The sequence below is a fragment of the Lates calcarifer genome, linkage group LG6 (genome assembly GCF_001640805.2).
Source record: "Lates calcarifer isolate ASB-BC8 linkage group LG6, TLL_Latcal_v3, whole genome shotgun sequence".
In the NCBI taxonomy this organism is placed as follows: Eukaryota; Metazoa; Chordata; class Actinopteri; family Centropomidae; genus Lates; species Lates calcarifer.
In genome coordinates this window covers 24,314,250-24,332,795 of record NC_066838.1, presented here as the reverse complement: position 1 = coordinate 24,332,795, position 18,546 = coordinate 24,314,250, and the positions used below count along the sequence as shown (strand labels likewise).

At 42.4% G+C, this 18,546-nt stretch overlaps 1 protein-coding gene and 1 long non-coding RNA gene across 6 annotated transcripts in view; both read right to left on the bottom strand.

The window, feature by feature from the left end:
* Positions 1-6,472, bottom strand: part of LOC127142587 (uncharacterized) — a 10,283-nt gene extending 3,811 nt beyond the window's left edge. The window contains exons 1-4 of one of the 5 annotated variants that reach the window (XR_007813458.1): positions 6,155-6,472; positions 2,360-4,859; positions 1,671-2,115; positions 1,102-1,136 (exon numbers count right to left, since the gene is read on the bottom strand). This is a non-coding gene — a long non-coding RNA (uncharacterized LOC127142587). Of the gene's footprint in view, positions 1-1,101; positions 1,137-1,670; positions 4,860-6,154 lie in introns of all 5 variants that reach the window. The other 4 variants (XR_007813457.1, XR_007813456.1, XR_007813455.1 and 1 more) reach the window with 4 other exon arrangements.
* Positions 6,473-7,307: 835 nt separating this feature from the next.
* Positions 7,308-18,546, bottom strand: part of nckap5l (NCK-associated protein 5-like) — a 39,128-nt gene continuing 27,889 nt past the window's right edge. The window contains 12 exon segments of the mRNA XM_051071415.1: positions 7,308-8,652; positions 9,754-9,905; positions 10,303-10,584; positions 11,440-11,512; positions 11,777-11,866; positions 11,868-11,907; positions 12,908-15,795; positions 16,025-16,117; positions 17,392-17,511; positions 17,608-17,646; positions 18,186-18,254; positions 18,402-18,542. Of these exon segments, the coding sequence (XP_050927372.1) occupies positions 8,311-8,652; positions 9,754-9,905; positions 10,303-10,584; positions 11,440-11,512; positions 11,777-11,866; positions 11,868-11,907; positions 12,908-15,795; positions 16,025-16,117; positions 17,392-17,511; positions 17,608-17,646; positions 18,186-18,254; positions 18,402-18,542 (4,329 nt within the window). The 3' untranslated portion in view covers positions 7,308-8,310.

The window sequence follows — 18,546 nt, the reverse complement described above, 5'->3', positions numbered from 1 at the left end:
CTATACTATGACATTTTTTCATGTTTTTTGACGCCATACTATACTATGACATTTTTTCATGTTTTTTTGACGCCATACTATACGATGACATTTTTTCATGTTTGTTGACGCCATACTATAATATGACATTTTTTTGACCGTTTTTGACGCCATACTATGACATTTTTTCATGTTTTTTGACGCCATACTATGACATTTTTTCATGTTTTTTGACGCCATACTATACTATGACATTTTTTCACGTTTTTTGATGCCATACTATACTATGACATTTTTTCATGTTTTTTGACGCCATACTATACTATGACATTTCTTGACCATTTTTGATGGTTTTTGACCTCTTATTATACTAAGATATTTTTTGACATTTTTTGACGTCTTACTGTACTATGAGATTTTGTGATGGTTTTTGACATCTTAATATACTATGACATTTTTTGACCATTATTGACGCCTTACTATTCTATGACATTTTTTGACACCTTACTGTACTATGACATTTTTTGGATGTTTTTGACCCCCTGCTATAGTAAGAGATTTTCTGACCATTTTCGATGACTTACTATACTATGACGTTGTTTGGTCGTTATACTATATTTTTGGCTAATTTTTATGCCTCTCTATATTATTAATGTTTTTTGTTAACTTACTGTAGTACGACATTTTTTGTTGCATTTTCATTTTTTGACTTTATTACATTTTTTTTCTACATTCATGTGTCTTATTTACCTTTGTTTTTTAAATTTTGATTCTTTACCAAGTCATCTTTTTGGTTACATTTTTGATGCCTTACTATACTGTCACATTTTCATCTTTATTTCAGATTACTATTACTTTTGCATCACTTTTATATTTCAGAATACTTTTAATATAACCTTTGATATTAGATAATTTTTATCAATACATATCACTACTTACTAGTATGAATTTACAGATAAGTTTTACTAATGCAAACTATAGTGATTGCTGTAAACTACTTTGTACTGCAGATTAGTTAGATTATTAGATTTTAATTATATTTTAATAAGTGAATAAATTGTTTGTTGATAAAATGTTTCATGAATCTGTTTTTTTTCCACAGAAACAAAAATGTTTTCTTACCTTCACCTTTAGTGGATTCCGTTCCCTGAATTCAGCTGAAAACACATAGAACATTTGTTTAATACCAGGTTTTTTGAAACACAACATTAATGAAAAATAAGGCATAACTGGTTATTGTCTTTCCAATACCTCACAGTAGCAGTGATTTTATCCTTAAAAATTCTCCTTATCTTTTAAGTGTTCATACATGAACTATCTAAATAAACTTCATTAATGGGCTAAGTCTATTTTCTGACAAATTATGAACTATTCAGACTGAAGATCAAATACTGAACGTTAATTTAATGTCAGTGCTCTGTGTTGGACAGTTGATGTAAAACTGTTTGTGAATTAGAGGAAAATCAAAGAGGACCATACAAAGGAAAATGATCAATACACTACTACCTATTTCTCATCAACAGTTCAACCATAAAAACACAGAGAAATATTCAACATTACAGCTCAAACAGAACATTGAACAAACATTAGAGGGTTGTTTCAGGAAATTAAATATTGATATACTGAATACTGAACAGTTTAATGTCAATGCTCTGTGTTGGATAGTAGATGTAAAACTGTTTGTGAATTACCTGGAGGCCTCTGTCCTGGTCTCAAAGAACTTCATTGTACAAAGACTTTCTGTGATCGTGGACTACGTCTCTTTGATCGCGGACAATGTCTCTGAGATTATGGACAAAGTCTCTGCGATCATGGTCAATGTCTTTGTGATCGTGGACGATGTCTCTGAGATCATAGACGGTGTCTCTGTGACCATCAAAAATGTTTCCATGATCGCGGGCAGTGCCGTCAAATCGGTGACCCCCGTCTCCGCCGATTCTATCGCAAGGTCTCTACGAAGCATGGGACAATGTCTCTGATCACGGACAACGTCTCTCTCATCTTTGACAAGGTCTCTGCGATCATGGACAATGTCTCTGATCATGGACGATGTCTCCCTCATCCTCAACAATGTCTCTCCGATCATGGACGAAGTCTCTGCGATCGTGGACGATGTTGTGGATAAAGTGGTGACACCTGGAGGAAATCAAAGAGGACCATACAAAGGAAAATGATCAATACACTACTATCTATTTCTCATCAACAGTTCAACCATAAAAACACAGAGAAATATTCAACATTACAGCTGAACCAGAATACTTTTCAAACATTAGAGGGCTGTTCCAGAAAATTAAATACTGATATACCGAATACTGAACATAAACACTTTAATGTCAGTGCTCTGTGTTGGACAGTTGATGTAAAATTGTTTGTGAATTACCTGGAGGCCTCTGTCCTGGTCTCAAAGAACTTCATTGTACAAAGACTCTCTGTGATCGTGGACTACGTCTCTTTGATCGCGGACAATGTCTCTGAGATTATGGACAAAGTCTCTGCGATCATGGTCAATGTCTTTGTGATCGTGGACGATGTCTCTGAGATCATAGACGGTGTCTCTGTGATCATCAAAAATGTTTCCATGATCGCGGGCAGTGCCGTCAAATCGGTGACCCCCGTCTCCGCCGATTCTATCGCAAGGTCTCTACGAAGCATGGGACAATGTCTCTGATCACGGACAACGTCTCTCTCATCTTTGACAAGGTCTCTGCGATCATGGACAATGTCTCTGATCATGGACGATGTCTCCCTCATCCTCAACAATGTCTCTCCGATCATGGACGAAGTCTCTGCGATCGTGGACGATGTTGTGGATAAAGTGGTGACACCTGGAGGAAATCAAAGAGGACCATACAAAGGAAAATGATCAATACACTACTATCTATTTCTCATCAACAGTTCAACCATAAAAACACAGAGAAATATTCAACATTACAGCTGAACCAGAATACTTTTCAAACATTAGAGGGCTGTTCCAGAAAATTAAATACTGATATACCGAATACTGAACATAAACACTTTAATGTCAGTGCTCTGTGTTGGACAGTTGATGTAAAATTGTTTGTGAATTACCTGGAGGCCTCTGTCCTGGTCTCAAAGAACTTCATTGTACAAAGACTCTCTGTGATCGTGGACTACGTCTCTTTGATCGCGGACAATGTCTCTGAGATTATGGACAAAGTCTCTGCGATCATGGTCAATGTCTTTGTGATCGTGGACGATGTCTCTGAGATCATAGACGGTGTCTCTGTGATCATCGAAAATGTTTCCATGATCGCGGGCAGTGCCGTCAAATCGGTGACCCCCGTCTCCGCCGATTCTATCGCAAGGTCTCTACGAAGCATGGGACAATGTCTCTGATCACGGACAACGTCTCTCTCATCTTTGACAAGGTCTCTGCGATCATGGACAATGTCTCTGATCATGGACGATGTCTCCCTCATCCTCAACAATGTCTCTCCGATCATGGACGAAGTCTCTGCGATCGTGGACGATGTTGTGGATAAAGTGGTGACACCTGGAGGAAATCAAAGAGGACCATACAAAGGAAAATGATCAATACACTACTATCTATTTCTCATCAACAGTTCAACCATAAAAACACAGAGAAATATTCAACATTACAGCTGAACCAGAATACTTTTCAAACATTAGAGGGCTGTTCCAGAAAATTAAATACTGATATACCGAATACTGAACATAAACACTTTAATGTCAGTGCTCTGTGTTGGACAGTTGATGTAAAATTGTTTGTGAATTACCTGGAGGCCTCTGTCCTGGTCTCAAAGAACTTCATTGTACAAAGACTCTCTGTGATCGTGGACTACGTCTCTTTGATCGCGGACAATGTCTCTGAGATTATGGACAAAGTCTCTGCGATCATGGTCAATGTCTTTGTGATCGTGGACGATGTCTCTGAGATCATAGACGGTGTCTCTGTGATCATCAAAAATGTTTCCATGATCGCGGGCAGTGCCGTCAAATCGGTGACCCCCGTCTCCGCCGATTCTATCGCAAGGTCTCTACGAAGCATGGGACAATGTCTCTGATCACGGACAACGTCTCTCTCATCTTTGACAAGGTCTCTGCGATCATGGACAATGTCTCTGATCATGGACGATGTCTCCCTCATCCTCAACAATGTCTCTCCGATCATGGACGAAGTCTCTGCGATCGTGGACGATGTTGTGGATAAAGTGGTGACACCTGGAGGAAATCAAAGAGGACCATACAAAGGAAAATGATCAATACACTACTATCTATTTCTCATCAACAGTTCAACCATAAAAACACAGAGAAATATTCAACATTACAGCTGAACCAGAATACTTTTCAAACATTAGAGGGCTGTTCCAGAAAATTAAATACTGATATACCGAATACTGAACATAAACACTTTAATGTCAGTGCTCTGTGTTGGACAGTTGATGTAAAATTGTTTGTGAATTACCTGGAGGCCTCTGTCCTGGTCTCAAAGAACTTCATTGTACAAAGACTCTCTGTGATCGTGGACTACGTCTCTTTGATCGCGGACAATGTCTCTGAGATTATGGACAAAGTCTCTGCGATCATGGTCAATGTCTTTGTGATCGTGGACGATGTCTCTGAGATCATAGACGGTGTCTCTGTGACCATCGACAATGTTCCCATGATCGCGGGCAGTGCCGTCAAATCGGTGACCCCCGTCTCCGCCGATTCTATCGCAAGGTCTCTACGAAGCATGGGACAATGTCTCTGATCACGGACAACGTCTCTCTCATCTTTGACAAGGTCTCTGCGATCATGGACAATGTCTCTGATCATGGACGATGTCTCCCTCATCCTCAACAATGTCTCTCCGATCATGGACCATGTCTCTGCGATCGTGGACGATGTGGTGACACCTGGAGGAAATCAAAGAGAAAGAAAATATAAAGGAAAATGATCAATACACTACTATCCATTCCTCATCAACAGTTTAACCATGAAAACACAGATAAATATTCAACATTTTTGTGTCTATCAACTAATTATTGAAGCAATCATGTATGTTACTGTGAACTGCATAACAACAATAAACACTATCAATTAAGTAAATTTCTGAATGTAGCATTTTAACTTGTGTTGTTTATCATTATTCAATAAAAAGTCTCAGTATTTCTTCCACCACAGATGGTCACATACAGAATCATTATTTCACATTACAACCTTATTCTTATTAAAACATATTTCAAATGTCTTGTTTCGTGTTGTTAAGTTTAATGAATAACAGCAAAATTTACAAAGGACTTAACAGCAGCTTAAAAATTTTAAGTAAACATGACATTTTCCCTTCTATTTTGGATTACTACTACTTCTGCATTCAGTTTACTTTTACTGTTACCTCTAATATTAGATTACTTTTACCATTACATATCACGAGCACGAAAACATGAGAAGGCCCTGTTGCATTTATGCTGATTCTTATTGTTATCGTCCAAAATGAATCGCCTTTTTGAGGGACTACAATTGCTCAAAACCTCACGAAACTTTACACATGCGTGAAACCCGGTGAAAATATACGTATTTTAAGGGTCTCGTCCATGGAGGTGCAAAATGGCTCTATAGCGCACCCTGGAAAAATTCAAAAGTGACCCCCCACTGGGCTTAGTTTGTGGTAAGTGGACGAAACTCTGACCACATATGACATTCCCGGATGTACAAAATGTCTTCTGATGCCATGAACTCAAATCAATAAGTCAGACATTTTGGCTTTAATACACAAATTTTGCTCATTTTCGACATTTGGGGGACATTGTATTTGAACAAACTCCTCCTAGAGATTTAATCATACCACCTGTTAACGCCTTTGTGATTACAAGTTATCAAAAGCTTGAGTTTTCGTCAAAGGGCTCGGCCGTGGCGGCATCTCACATTTGCATTTGTTGCTAACGTTGACATCCAGGTGTAAAGCAGCCGCTATATAATACAAAATGCCCACAAAGAGACAAAAAACAATGACAATGACATGATAGACTGCTATAAACTGAGTCTAAATGACCAGGATGGAACACAAAGAGATGCAAAATGTCGGTAAAGTGACTGTACACAATTACAACAGGAATTTAAACAGACTGTGAGGAGCTTCCTGTGTCCACAACGCTAGACGCTAACGCAAATGCTAATGCTAGCCGCTAGCTAGTTCGCTCCTTAGCCTTACCTTCGCGCCGCAGGTGTGTTAAACGTCCAGCCTCACTCGTGTGCGACAAAAAAGCTGCTTCAAAGCTCGTTTTAACATCCAGGCTTCTTCCGTAAGTAAGTTCTCTCACAGTGCTGACAAACCGAGGCAACGCCTCAACCGCTGGTTTAAATCTGTTTCCCGGCCTCGTTTCTCCGCCTCTCTGCGCTACGCTCCTCCCAAAGGGTCATGACCGGTGACGACACACGACGCAGCCAATGACAACACTCGCAAGCGATCAACGGCAGAAAAAAACGCCAATATGGCCTCCTGATTCTTTTCCGCTTAGCAACCCCTGATTGCTTTTATAATACATCCACGGGGAAGGTGGGACACCAGGTCTGGTTCATGTATTATAATACATCTCTATATATATATATTTTTTCATTTGGATGTGGACATAGTAAGTTTGTGCACTGAAATGTGGAGGAATAAATTGTTATATAAATAAGGACGAATGTCGATAATTTAGGAATAAAACTGTCAAATTTGTCTTATGTAAGTGCTACTAAAGTTGAGATTTCTAGCTGAGTGTATGAGAATAACATTTTGAGAAAACAGCCTTTAAAGATTTGTATTGTGATTGAAATCTCCAGGCGCTACTAGACAAAATGTAGTAAAATAAACACCTAAATGTGTATTTTGGACTTTTTCTCTCCACTTACCACGTTATGAAAACAAAACGGCTCGAAATTTAACAGTAAATGAACAAAACAATATTTTTTTTTGTGTCCTGCCATAGGTAAAAGAATTTTATGCAAAATTTACTTAAGCATTAAAAGCAAAAGTACTACTCTGTGAGTGTCGCACTTTATTACATTGTTATTACTAATGTATTAAGTAATTAACATGTTAATGTTGCAGTTGAAGCTGGAGCTATAAGTTTTTTTAGTTTAATTTGAAATACAAATTTAATAGCTTCATTCTAAGGTAGATTTTGTATGCAGGACATTAATCTGTTAAGTAACTCCAGCTGTGAAATGTAGTGGAGTAAAAAGTACAGTAATCCTTTCTGAAATGTACCAGAATGTATACTGAATCAACATATTGAAGTAAAATACAAGTACTTGAAAATGCGTACTGTTCGTAAATGTTGCTACTGCCTAAAACAGGTGAATTAAAAATGACAACGAACTAAATCAAAACATTTTTAATTAGAAAGTTGAAAAAACGGCAGTAGGTACATAGGACCTCTATTGGCTAGGGAACAAACAGCAACAGAGATGTTGAAATACAAGATATGAACATAATCTACTAAGCGAGGAGACTGCAATTTTCACAGAAAGATTACCAAAAAAAAGATGACTGCAAATGATGTACATTTAAAATAAATAAATAATAGAAATACATATTCATTGAATAGTGTAGCCATTTCTCTTATCTATGTTATTATTGCTGGTATATATTACCTTTAAATGTATTATGATTTAAAACAGACATATTCTGACAACCTTCGTTGGTTGCAAACCAATATCAACATGATCAATAAAATCGTTTATACATTTAAAATCGTGATGCATGAGTTTAGCAATTAAGAATCACAGACATGAACATTCATTTTTTTTTAGGAGCTTCATGTTTTGTTTTTTGTTACCCCTCCTCCCTCCCAATACATTATGTGATGAAATGATGTCTAGAACAGAACGGATGTATTGATACAGTACAGTCATCGATCTGGGTCAGCGCTTCACCGCTTCCACGATGTACAACAAATAATCCGTCAACCAGGATGAAAAGAGAAACAAAATGACAGGTTGCTGAAACAACTACCGGGGGTGATGTTAACGTTTTTGTGCTAACCGTTAGCTTGGCCATGCGTCTTGTAGTCCTGTATACATGAATCAAAGAGAAGTGTCCACAGTCAAAGTCTGATTGTGAAAAAAGTGAACAACCTATGTTATTTGGGGGGTGGCTTTTGGCTTCACGTTTATTGGAAATCCTGAGGAGAAGTCTTATCGATCCATCTTTTCCAGTTGCGACATAGAAACGGCTGATGAGACACCACCAGATCATCACCAGGGAACAGTTTCTTCTTCTTTTCTTTTTTCTCCCTCAAAGATGGCGGCAGGCGGCGGGGTCAGCAGCATCACAGTACGACCAGCAACCAGGAGACGGTGCTGGGTCTTACTGTCTGTGGACTAGATGAGCATGTGTGTCCTCCTCCTCCTCCTCCCTCTCCTCCCCCACCTCCTCCTCCCTCCTCCGGTCCTTGGCAGGATCATCCTTGGCTGCCGACAGGACGACAGACTGTCGTACAGAGAGTCGCTCAGAGACTCGGGCGTCTCCAGGACCTGAGGGCGACTCGGGGAGAGGGCTTCCTCCGGCCGCTCCCTGAGCAGCTCCAGTCCTGCCTCCCGGCTCATCTCAGGGACGCTGGGAGTGCGGGTCTTCCCCCTGCGGCTCATCCCGGACTGGGCGGGGACCGGCAAGCTGCCCGGGTCAACCACCCGGCTGGAGGAGGGACCGCCGGCCTTCGTGCTCTGAGAGGACGCAGAGGAGGTAGGAAACATTTTAGGTCGTATGTTTCATCTTATGTAACGCCTTCAGGTGCAAAAAAAAAAAAAAAAAAACAACACAAAAGTGGGTTACAGAAATCATCCATCTGTGAATCTTTAATATTCAGCTGATTAATAATTTCTAAAGGGAGAATGTGGTTCTGTGTTTTTATATTATGTAAGAGGTGAGTGCAGATTTAAAAATGTATCTCTACTTTACTGCTTGCAAAGTATTTTCAGCCTGTAAGTGACCCAGATAATTCTTTTCCACATGCTCCCGCTCAGCATTTCATTAAGTATAGTCAAACAATCCATAAAGTGCTAATTAATTTAGGTATAAAACGAGTACAATGAGTTGGGTTAGGCTTTATTTTACTAGTGTTATATTTTACAGCTAACTTCCTGAAAACTTTCCTCAGAATTTTCTAAAAAATAAATTGTATTTAGCCGTAAATTACAGAAATATTATTGAGAAAGTTGCTACATTTATTAAACCTGCAGTGTAGAACTTTTGTCTCCCCCTTCTGGCAATGAGAGGTATTACAGTAAGTATTTGTCCTTGCAATCGATCGCATTCTTTTTTAGACTTTAATCTTTCCTCAAAATGCCATGCTTAGTTGCATTTAAGTGCCACGTTTATTCTTGAATTATGGCCATAAACATATTTTGTGTGATCACAGTAACCTTTGACCACAAAAATCTTATCCATTTATCTTTGAGTTCAAGTGAACATTTGTGCCAAATTTGAAGAAATTCCCTTAAGGTGTTATCAAGATATCAACATAAGTACAACAACCAGCTACTTAATAACTGTTCGCAATTAACACATTCTCCATTTCCCTGATAATTACTATGGAACTGTATTGAGGCCTTTCTCAGAAATATTCCAGTGATTTATCGCTAAATATGAGCCAACTTTAAGGAAATCATGAGGAAAGTTTTCAGGAAACTGGCTGGAAAATTACCTTAATTTACTTAACGACAGGCAAGCAGCATATGCGTTTATTCTGAGCACATAAGCTACAAAACAGACTCATTAATTTAACTTTATTTCAAACAGATAAAGCTGGAATCGACCATCCCCACCCCTCTGAACGGTGAGCCAAAGGACACCGCCTCCTCCTCCTCCTCCTCCACCGCCAGGTAAACCTCTGCAGGTCCGGCTGGAGTCTTCAGGTTGGGGAAGGTCCAGGTCTTAGAGCGAGGAGAAAACATGTTCGCTCCGTGCGCCTCTTTGTCTGTAGACGGAGAAATTAAAGACGAGTTTACATCTCTTCTATCCACAGAGATATTCTCATTTGGGTCACTGCTTCATTAATGGGCGGCTAAATTTGATCTGGTTTAAATAACAAATAATAAAAGAACAATCACAAACCTGATTCATGGTTGATTACTTAGAAGTGTTATGATTCACAATTAAAACCAAAGATTATATTTAATGTTTAAAAAAACCTCAGTTGGCAGGAAAGGAAGAGTCAGAAAATTGATCACTTTTGTGAGACTTGAGACTTCAGAATTCAAAGCTTTTAAGAACTTTTTAAGACCTGCAGAAACCCTGCTTCTTTAAAGTTTCAGAGCGGTAAACCTGCTCTGAGCGACCTGATCTCTCTCCAGCTGTTTCTAATGTGCTGTCACCTTCGCGGATGACGCCGGCCGAGCTCCTGCCCTCCAGCATGGATCCGTACTGGATGGTGGGAATCAGCTGCTTGTGCGGCACGTAGCACTCCTCCTGCGACGTCAGCTCTCGGTCCAGGGTGCGGGCCCGTCGCCCCGCCCTCCCCGGCGAGGAGCCCGAGGAGTGGTGCTCGGCCCCGGCCCTCGTCTTCGACAGGCCCCGACCCGCCGCCCCACTGCTGCAGTCTGGCAGCGGGAACGTGCCGATGCCGCTGTCCAGGGTGTACGTGGAAGCACCAGAACCTGAGGGAATGAACGAATGAATGAAAGAAACAGTCACATAAACAAATAAAAAAGTAAATTCTCCACTCCTCCAGCGTTGGCATTTATTTTCCTCAGGGGTGTGGCTTCATTTATTTACCTGTCACATGTTAATAACACAACACAACACTAATATCAATTGAAAAAAGATTAAATTTAATTATTTCGACCATTTTCACTTTATACATCTCAAATGTTAATCTATAATAATACAAAATATTTTCAAAGCTGATCGTATGTTTAGTGTTTTAAATATTTATCTGCAAAGTAACTTTTTAGATGTAAAATAAATGTAATGGGATGATTAAAAAAAAATACAATATTTTCCTCTGAAATGGAGTTGAGTAGGAACAAAAATTACCTTAAAATTGTACTTTAACTACTTTAACTTCTACTTTAACTACTGTACTTTAACTGTACTGTAACTATTTTCATTTTCAATTATTCTGCAAGTTTTTTGCTTCATTGTTTGGTCTATAAAATGTCAGAAAATAGTTTCTCAAAGCCAAAACTGACATCTATAACTTATATATGTATATAATTAAAAATGCTAACATATTAAGTTAAGAAGTTTACAATCAAAGAAGAGAAGCAGGAAATATTTATATTCCTGGAGCCAGAGCAGTTCAGTTTGCTTTTAAATTGAATTCATTATCAGAATACTTGTGGATTAATTTCAGCTCTGATTTATTTATTCATTCATATCTCTCTCTCTCTCTCTGTGACTGTTGATTTATTTCCAGATGAGATCCAAATAATTCTGATTTGATCCTAATCTCCAAAAAGTTCAAAATATTTCATTCATCTCTGACAAAACTCCCGGCGGACTCATCTTACCTGCGAAGTGCTGGGAGTGAACTGAATCTGCGAGGTTTTCATCTGACGTGATCTTGCCGATTCTATCTGATCCCTGCATGAAACAGAACAACAGAGCAGCAGATGGAGCGGTGAACATACCGAGAGTCGGCTCCTCACATCAGCATGCAGAGAGGAAACTAGTCCAACACATTAGCTGCCAGGTTTAGACTTAAAAGTCGACTCGATGTAGAACAAATTTTACTGATTCAACACAGAAAACCTGAGAATTTGATACTTTAAATCAAAGAGAGCTGGTGTTTTTCACATCCTCCTTCCTGTCAGTTTGTTTCATCACCAAATATCTCGTCAGTCGTACCTTCTCCATATCGTCACGACTGCCGGTGTGACTGATGACGTCGCTCTGCTGGGCGAACACCGGTTTGGACGTCTTACAGTCGAACGAGAGTCCGGCGCTGGGGCACGCTGATCATGTCCTTCCCATCCACCCTGCAGCCATAAAACACAAACTTTCAGTTCAGATCTTTTAATCTACAAAATACTTTGATCATTTTTTAATTGTTGTAGTTATTATTTATGTTTATATAGATTTTGTCGCTTCATGTTTCTCTTATTGGTAAAGAAACAACTGAAGCCCAATTAGCAGCAAACAGCTAAAGTGCAGGATCTAACGTAGCGACTTTAACAAGTTGTTAAAATCTATTTTTATACATCAGAAAAAGGAAATATCCTTACACACTATTTATTAAAATGGCCACATTCTGTTGTCTGCTCAAAAATTACTGAACCGATTTACACCAAACTTGATGGAGAGAAGGGGTAACGGACCACAAAAGAACTCAAATAATTTTGGTGCCGATCCAAATAAAAGGCCTTTCCATAACACTGAGAGATACTACTACTGGTACTTCTGTTTCCTATTGATTCTTGAGAGTGTTTATTTTGTGGCTGTCTTTATGGTGTCTTGTTGTTTTCTGCCACTTCACTGGTTTCTGAAAATCTCACCAAATGATTACAGATGAAAGTCAGCAAGCTTGCTAGCACTGGGACATTTACAGAAATTACCGCTGCAATAAAAATATTCTATTTAAAGAAATACTTAAGTATTTTGGAAAAAACACTTACTGAATCACAGTTACAGAGGCAAAACCTACATTTTTTGTCATAAAAAGGGAATATATGGCCTGCAGTAGGACCTCTCGTGTAGAAAACACTTTTGAGCTATAGCCACAAATATGGTGATTATAAAATGTGAGACTCAGAGCTTTCAAATAATGGATAATTTGTCAAGGTTGTGTGAAAACTGAGGCCTGTTCAGACCAAAACACACCTGTCATAGTGCTACCAAGACTTAAGCATCCAAACAACTTGGATAGATAATAGAATGAGTTAAAAAAAAACCTGAGAATAGAAACTAAACACTGTCACAGAGAAAGCAAACAAACCTAAAAAAAAACTACAGTGTGTTATTATTCCAGCTTGTTCTCACCTGTTTAGCAGCTGTTGCATGAAGTTGTCAGAGCGCGCTCCCCTGTACATGACAGCCAGCTGTCCCTGAGCTTGGTCCATCACCACCTCACAGGAGTGACCCCTGCCCGACCTCTCTACGTACGCCCTCTCCTCCTCCAGGGCCCTCCTCAGGCCCTCCGCCTTCTCCATCAGGGTGGAGATGTTCAGACCCTCCACGCCTTCTTTACACCTGGTGGCCATCTTCACGGAGTCCCTGCCCACCGAGGGGATGTTGATCTTCCACTCCTTCTTCTCGTCTTTCGCCTTTGCGGCATCGGTCTTGCGGCTCAGCGCGGGCAGCTTGCTCTTCTTCAGGCCGAACCAGCTGGCGATGCCGTTGGAGGCTTTCTGCTTCACCTCGCTGCCCTGCCCTCCTCTGTCCTGCTCCTGGAGCTTCAGCACATTCTCCTCGATGCCCTTCATCACCTTCTGCTCGATGGCCGACTGCGGGCTGGGCGCCGGCTGCATGGGCTTCTCCCCCTCAGACATCGGGGGTCTCGGAGGCGGCGGCGGGAGGCTGTCTCCGTACATCGGATTCTTCTTCCCTTTCCCGCTGATCTTGGTCCTCTCTTCTGATTTGGACGAGTAACGCGGAGCCTCTGTGGGCTTCCCCCCTCTGTGGACGGATGGACCCTGGCAAGGCTTGGACGGCGACTTCGGGGGGATTTTGTTCGGGCTGTTGCTACTGTGGGGACCAGATTTGACGTTATAGGCCAGATTCAAGGAGCCAGGACACTTGATGTTGTTGCGTAGTACCTGCGGAGCATCTGCGTTCGGGGATGGCAGACCTATTTTACTCTTGGAGCCTTCTGTCTTCATCACACACAGTTCTTGTTTCACCACCGCTGGACCAGACGACTGAGACTTCATCGCCTGTTCGTACAGCTGAGATGACGCCGGATACTTCAAACCACCGCTGCTACTTTTAGGTTTACCATCCAGAGAGTCTGTGTACTTCGAATGTCTCTGCTCCTCTTTATGGAGCTCCACCGGCCTCTCCACCGTCTTACTCCTCTCTTCCCCGTAGGTGCCGTCGTTCGCGGCATCGACCGGCCTGAGACCGACCTGTAGATCCTCAGAGCTCCTCAGCTTCCCAAGAGCAGCCAGTCTGTCTTTGAAGGCATGGTGACTGGAGTCAGCCTGGGTTCTCGCTGCCCCAGGCACCGGCCTCTTAGGGATGGATGAGGAGTCGCTCCTCCTTGTCGGAGGCGGCGGCGGCTGGGCAACCTCCGAGCTCTGCACAGTGACCTCCCTCGCGTCGGCCTCCTGTTTCTCTCTGGTGCGTGAGTAGCTAGCTCGGCCCTGAGCTTTACTGAGGGCAGATGAGTTGGGCAGGCTGTGGTGGTTCACCCACACCGGGCTGTCTGAATCCTCCTCGTCATCTGACGTGGACTCGGACGTGGAGGAGGACGACTGCTTCCGCTGAGGAGGAGGATTCAGGACGCTCTCTGGCAGCGATTTAACAAGCTTCCTCTCGCCGCCATTCACTTTTGTTTGAGATGGAAGAGTGGTTCTTTTCTCCAGGCCCGGCATCGGTTCCTCCTCTCTGGAGTTGGTAGACATATCGCAGACATTCTCATAATGAGGGACCCTCTGGGAAACTTTGGGCGAGGAAGAGGATGCGGAGGAGGAGGAAGCGCCCATCTTGGAGCTGACGCTGGCTTTAGGTGCAGAGAGGCTGCTGTAGCTTATTTCCTTCACGGGCGGAGAGCAGACGTCTTCGGGCTGCGGAGGGGAAGTCGGCGCAGAGTGGGTGGCAGGGTAGGACTCCGACCTGGAGGGCGGCGGAGGGGGCTGCCTGCACCTCTCTGTGGTGGTGGCTCTGCGGGTGGGAACGGGCGAGTGGTACACCTCGTAGTTGTTGGTGCGACAGGGGATGCGGGAGTTGCGGGTGAGCTGCGGGCTCAGACGGACGGCAGAAGTCGAAGGCTGAGACTTCTCCCCGATCGAGGGGATCTTTAAAAACTTGAGCAGTTTGGACGGGGAGTTGATGGCGGCGGATTTGACATCGCTGAGGCAGGAGGGGCTGGGGCTGACGGAGGCGCCGGCTCTCACGGAGGAGGCCTCCTGATCTGTGGCGTCTTTCTCGGAGGGGGCGGACGAGGGGTCAGTCGCCAAACCGTTGTGGACGCCGTCGCTTGTTTCCATGTCACAGTGGGAGATCTCCTTCGTGGAAATGGGCAGGTGGGAGGTGGGACAGAAACCGGTGAGCTCCTCAGAGGCGCTGGCGTTCAGGCAGCTCTCTGAATTATCCTGCTCCTGCTCCGCTCCCATCGCCTCCAGGCTCTGATCGGCCGCCTCCGCTGCAGCGGCAGCGCCTCCTGCTGGTTGCTGGTGGGCTTCATTCTTGGTGCATTGTTTAGACAGGGGAACAGACTCCGCCGTTCTGCTCTTACTGTGACATTCGCTCGTAGCAGCTGCGGGAACTACATGGCTCTGGGTGGCGGACGTGGCTTTCGAGGGACTACAGACGTGGTTGCATGGCTTTGGAGGACTGTCCGGGCTCCTCTTGCAGTGTAAACAGCAGGCGTTCCCGCCCTCGCACTTCACCGCCCCGTCGCCGTTGACGTGCTGGTGCGTGTCCGTGTCGGAGCGGGAGCAGTGGCAGTGCGTGTGGTGGGATTTGCACTGTAGCGGAAGAGGGTCCGCGGTGGCCAGGACGGCCTCCGTGGACATGAGCACCTGGCTGTAGTCGCAGAAAGACAAGCTCGCCGTGGACGGGTGGAACTTCAGAGGGTCCGTCTCCTCCATCTTGCGCAGGACCTCCAGGATGTGTGCTTTTTTCTTGAAGAAGGGAGACAGGGCCTCCATGGAGGTGGCTGGGCCACGAGGACCCGGGGAGGCATGTTGTGTGCGGTAGCCATTTCCCTTTGGACAGAAAAAGATCTCTATCAACACATAATTCACTGCTGACACTTCAATGAGAGCCAAACAAGTCAGTTCATGAAGACCTTTGAGTGCCTGCGTACAGGAAGTTGGTGCAGGAGAGATTAGCAGCAGGCGTCTTTTTTTAGGGCACAATAGTAGAAAACAGAGCAAATGTCAGAGGCTGTGACACAATCCCACTGTTTCACTCTTAATGCTGTGCAGTAATCACCTTGGCTTGTGCTTCAGTCTGTGCAGGCTCCACCTGTTTGGTGGAGTCATTGTGCAGCTGTGCATTGTAGTCTGGGAGGGGTCCTGCGTGGACCTGTAACAGGAGATTCATGAGGCAATTATGATGACGCTGTATACGCTCCAGGCTATTGTATACACAGACAACTAGGAGCTACATTGTCCTGGCATCTGTCGGAACAATGTGGAGCAGAGAAGAAAAGACTCAAGATCTATTACTGAAGGTGAAACAGGAATTAGCAGAGCTGAGCACTGATACACAGACAGTGGTGGAAAGTGACTCAGGTGCTGCTTTTCAGCAGGGTTTTATAATCTTAAACCGGATTAAGGATTTTGTCTGGATCTTTAGTAATCAGAGAAACAAGCTGAGCAAACAGCCCCTCGAGACGACCTGTGTCCGCCCAAGAGCGTCACGGAGAAACATCCGATTTTTAATGTGAAACTGTTTTATTCCATGTTTTAATGGTTTTAATAACTTGGTCTGTTTGTTTTGGAGAGGAGGAGACCTCTGTGGATAATTAAGCTCCCAGTAAAAACCCCCTGAACGATGAACACTGAAGTAATCCTAACCTAAAAACAAGCTAACGTTAGCTGCAGCTCAGCTAACAGCCCCTTACTGACGTCCTGTAAACAAAGATTTTTTACGTGAAACTACTTTATTTTGTGTTTTTTTTTCCAGTTTCCAAACCGACTACTTCTGTTCATCTGGACAGTGTATAAAATCCTGCTTTAGTACATTTTTGAGGAACTAAGTACTTTTTCTCCACCACATTTCAAAGGCAAACACTCACACAAATAGTGAAGTGAAAACACTGCATGGATTTAAGTGTGCGGAGATCTTTTCAGAGATCAGCTAAAATCTTACTGGATCCAGATCCTAAACTGATTATACAGGGATTATCAGAGGCTTTTAGTAAGTTTCTCAGCAACTTTTCCATCTCCTATGGGCTAACAGCAGCAAAAAAAAACTTTAACTTAAATTCTGGAAAAAAGCCGAAGTTCCTCCAGTGAAGAATTAACTCATAAAATAAATAAATCTTCTCTTTTTCTTCTTCTTTTATTTACATTTTTATGCAGAATTTCCGACTGTTTTAATGAAACAAAGCACATCTTTACATGTGATGCTGCTCTGTATTCATTGCACTTTATTTAACTTCACATTACTTTACTTTTTTTATTGCATTTGTTCTTTATCACTGCAGAAGTGCTGTTTCATTCCCTGCATGCTGAGTACTGCACACAGAGAGAATGACTTTACATTTCCACCCTGAACCGTGATCCGAGCGCTCGTCCGACCACTGCTCCTCAGACTGAATCATTTATGAATCATAGCAGAGGAAGCTCATTTACCTGGTAGTGAGCGGTGGGGTGGTTGGGCAGTTTCTGCTGAAAAAGCTCACAAAGCGCTCGGTTCTGTCGCTCCAGGTCAAAAACCAACATCTTCAGCTTGATGCACTCCTCCCTCAGATCCTGTGCAGGGACGGACGAAGCAGCAACACCTCAGTCTACCATGTTACAGTAAAGAAATCAACACACAGAGACGCAGAAACGTTTACGTCACGTTACCTTCTGATTCAGCAGAGCCTGGACCACATGATTGGCCACCTGATGACAGAAGAACATAAAGTTAATATGACTTGGTAAAAGAAATGACCAGTCAAACCAGGAACCATAACACTGCAGTTACAGTTATAATGATTTAAACACAATTTAACCAGATATCATATAAATATATGATTATTAATACAATCGTTTCACATTTGAGCGATGATTAAATATAATTATGCAGTTAATACGTTTAAATTAACAATTTAAACGTATTAACTGCATAATTATACAATGATTAAATTTGTTAATCTTGACACATTTAAATATGATAAAACAATGTAATTTTACAGTTAAACACTGTAAAAAAAAAAGATCAATCATCACTTGTTATTATACAGGTATTTTGATGTGGATATCGTTTACAGTTTTGCCCTGTTTCCGTAAGATCTGCATGTAAATTAAACCTTTTTTTCCCACGATTTTACAAAATATTATGTGTAATTCATCAGTTTTTTGCAGCGTACAGTGACTTAGCTCGGCTGAATTCAGTTACTGTTTGTTTCTAAATTAATTTATATTGAACAGTGTGAACTCACCTCATCCAAACATCTCTCATAAGCCTCTCTCTGACTCTCATTAGCCAACATCAGAGCAGAGTTCTCCGCCTGCGAGGAAAAGGTAAAGAAACAAAACAGAGCGGGATTAAAAGTCAGACTCTAATTAGCTGCTTTTTAATTACTCATTAGTATTTTAATCCTGATGCTTGGTTTGTGAAGCAGGAGCAGGAGTTTGTTTGTTTTTTTCCCCCTCACCTCCAGCTCTCTGAGTCGGTCCATGAGCTCGCTGCTGTTGTCCTCCAGGTAAGACTCCACGTCTCCCTCCTCGCCCTCCTCGTCCGAACCGAAGTCCTCGTCGCACATTCTCTGTTCAGTCTCATCGGACATTGTTCTCATCTGC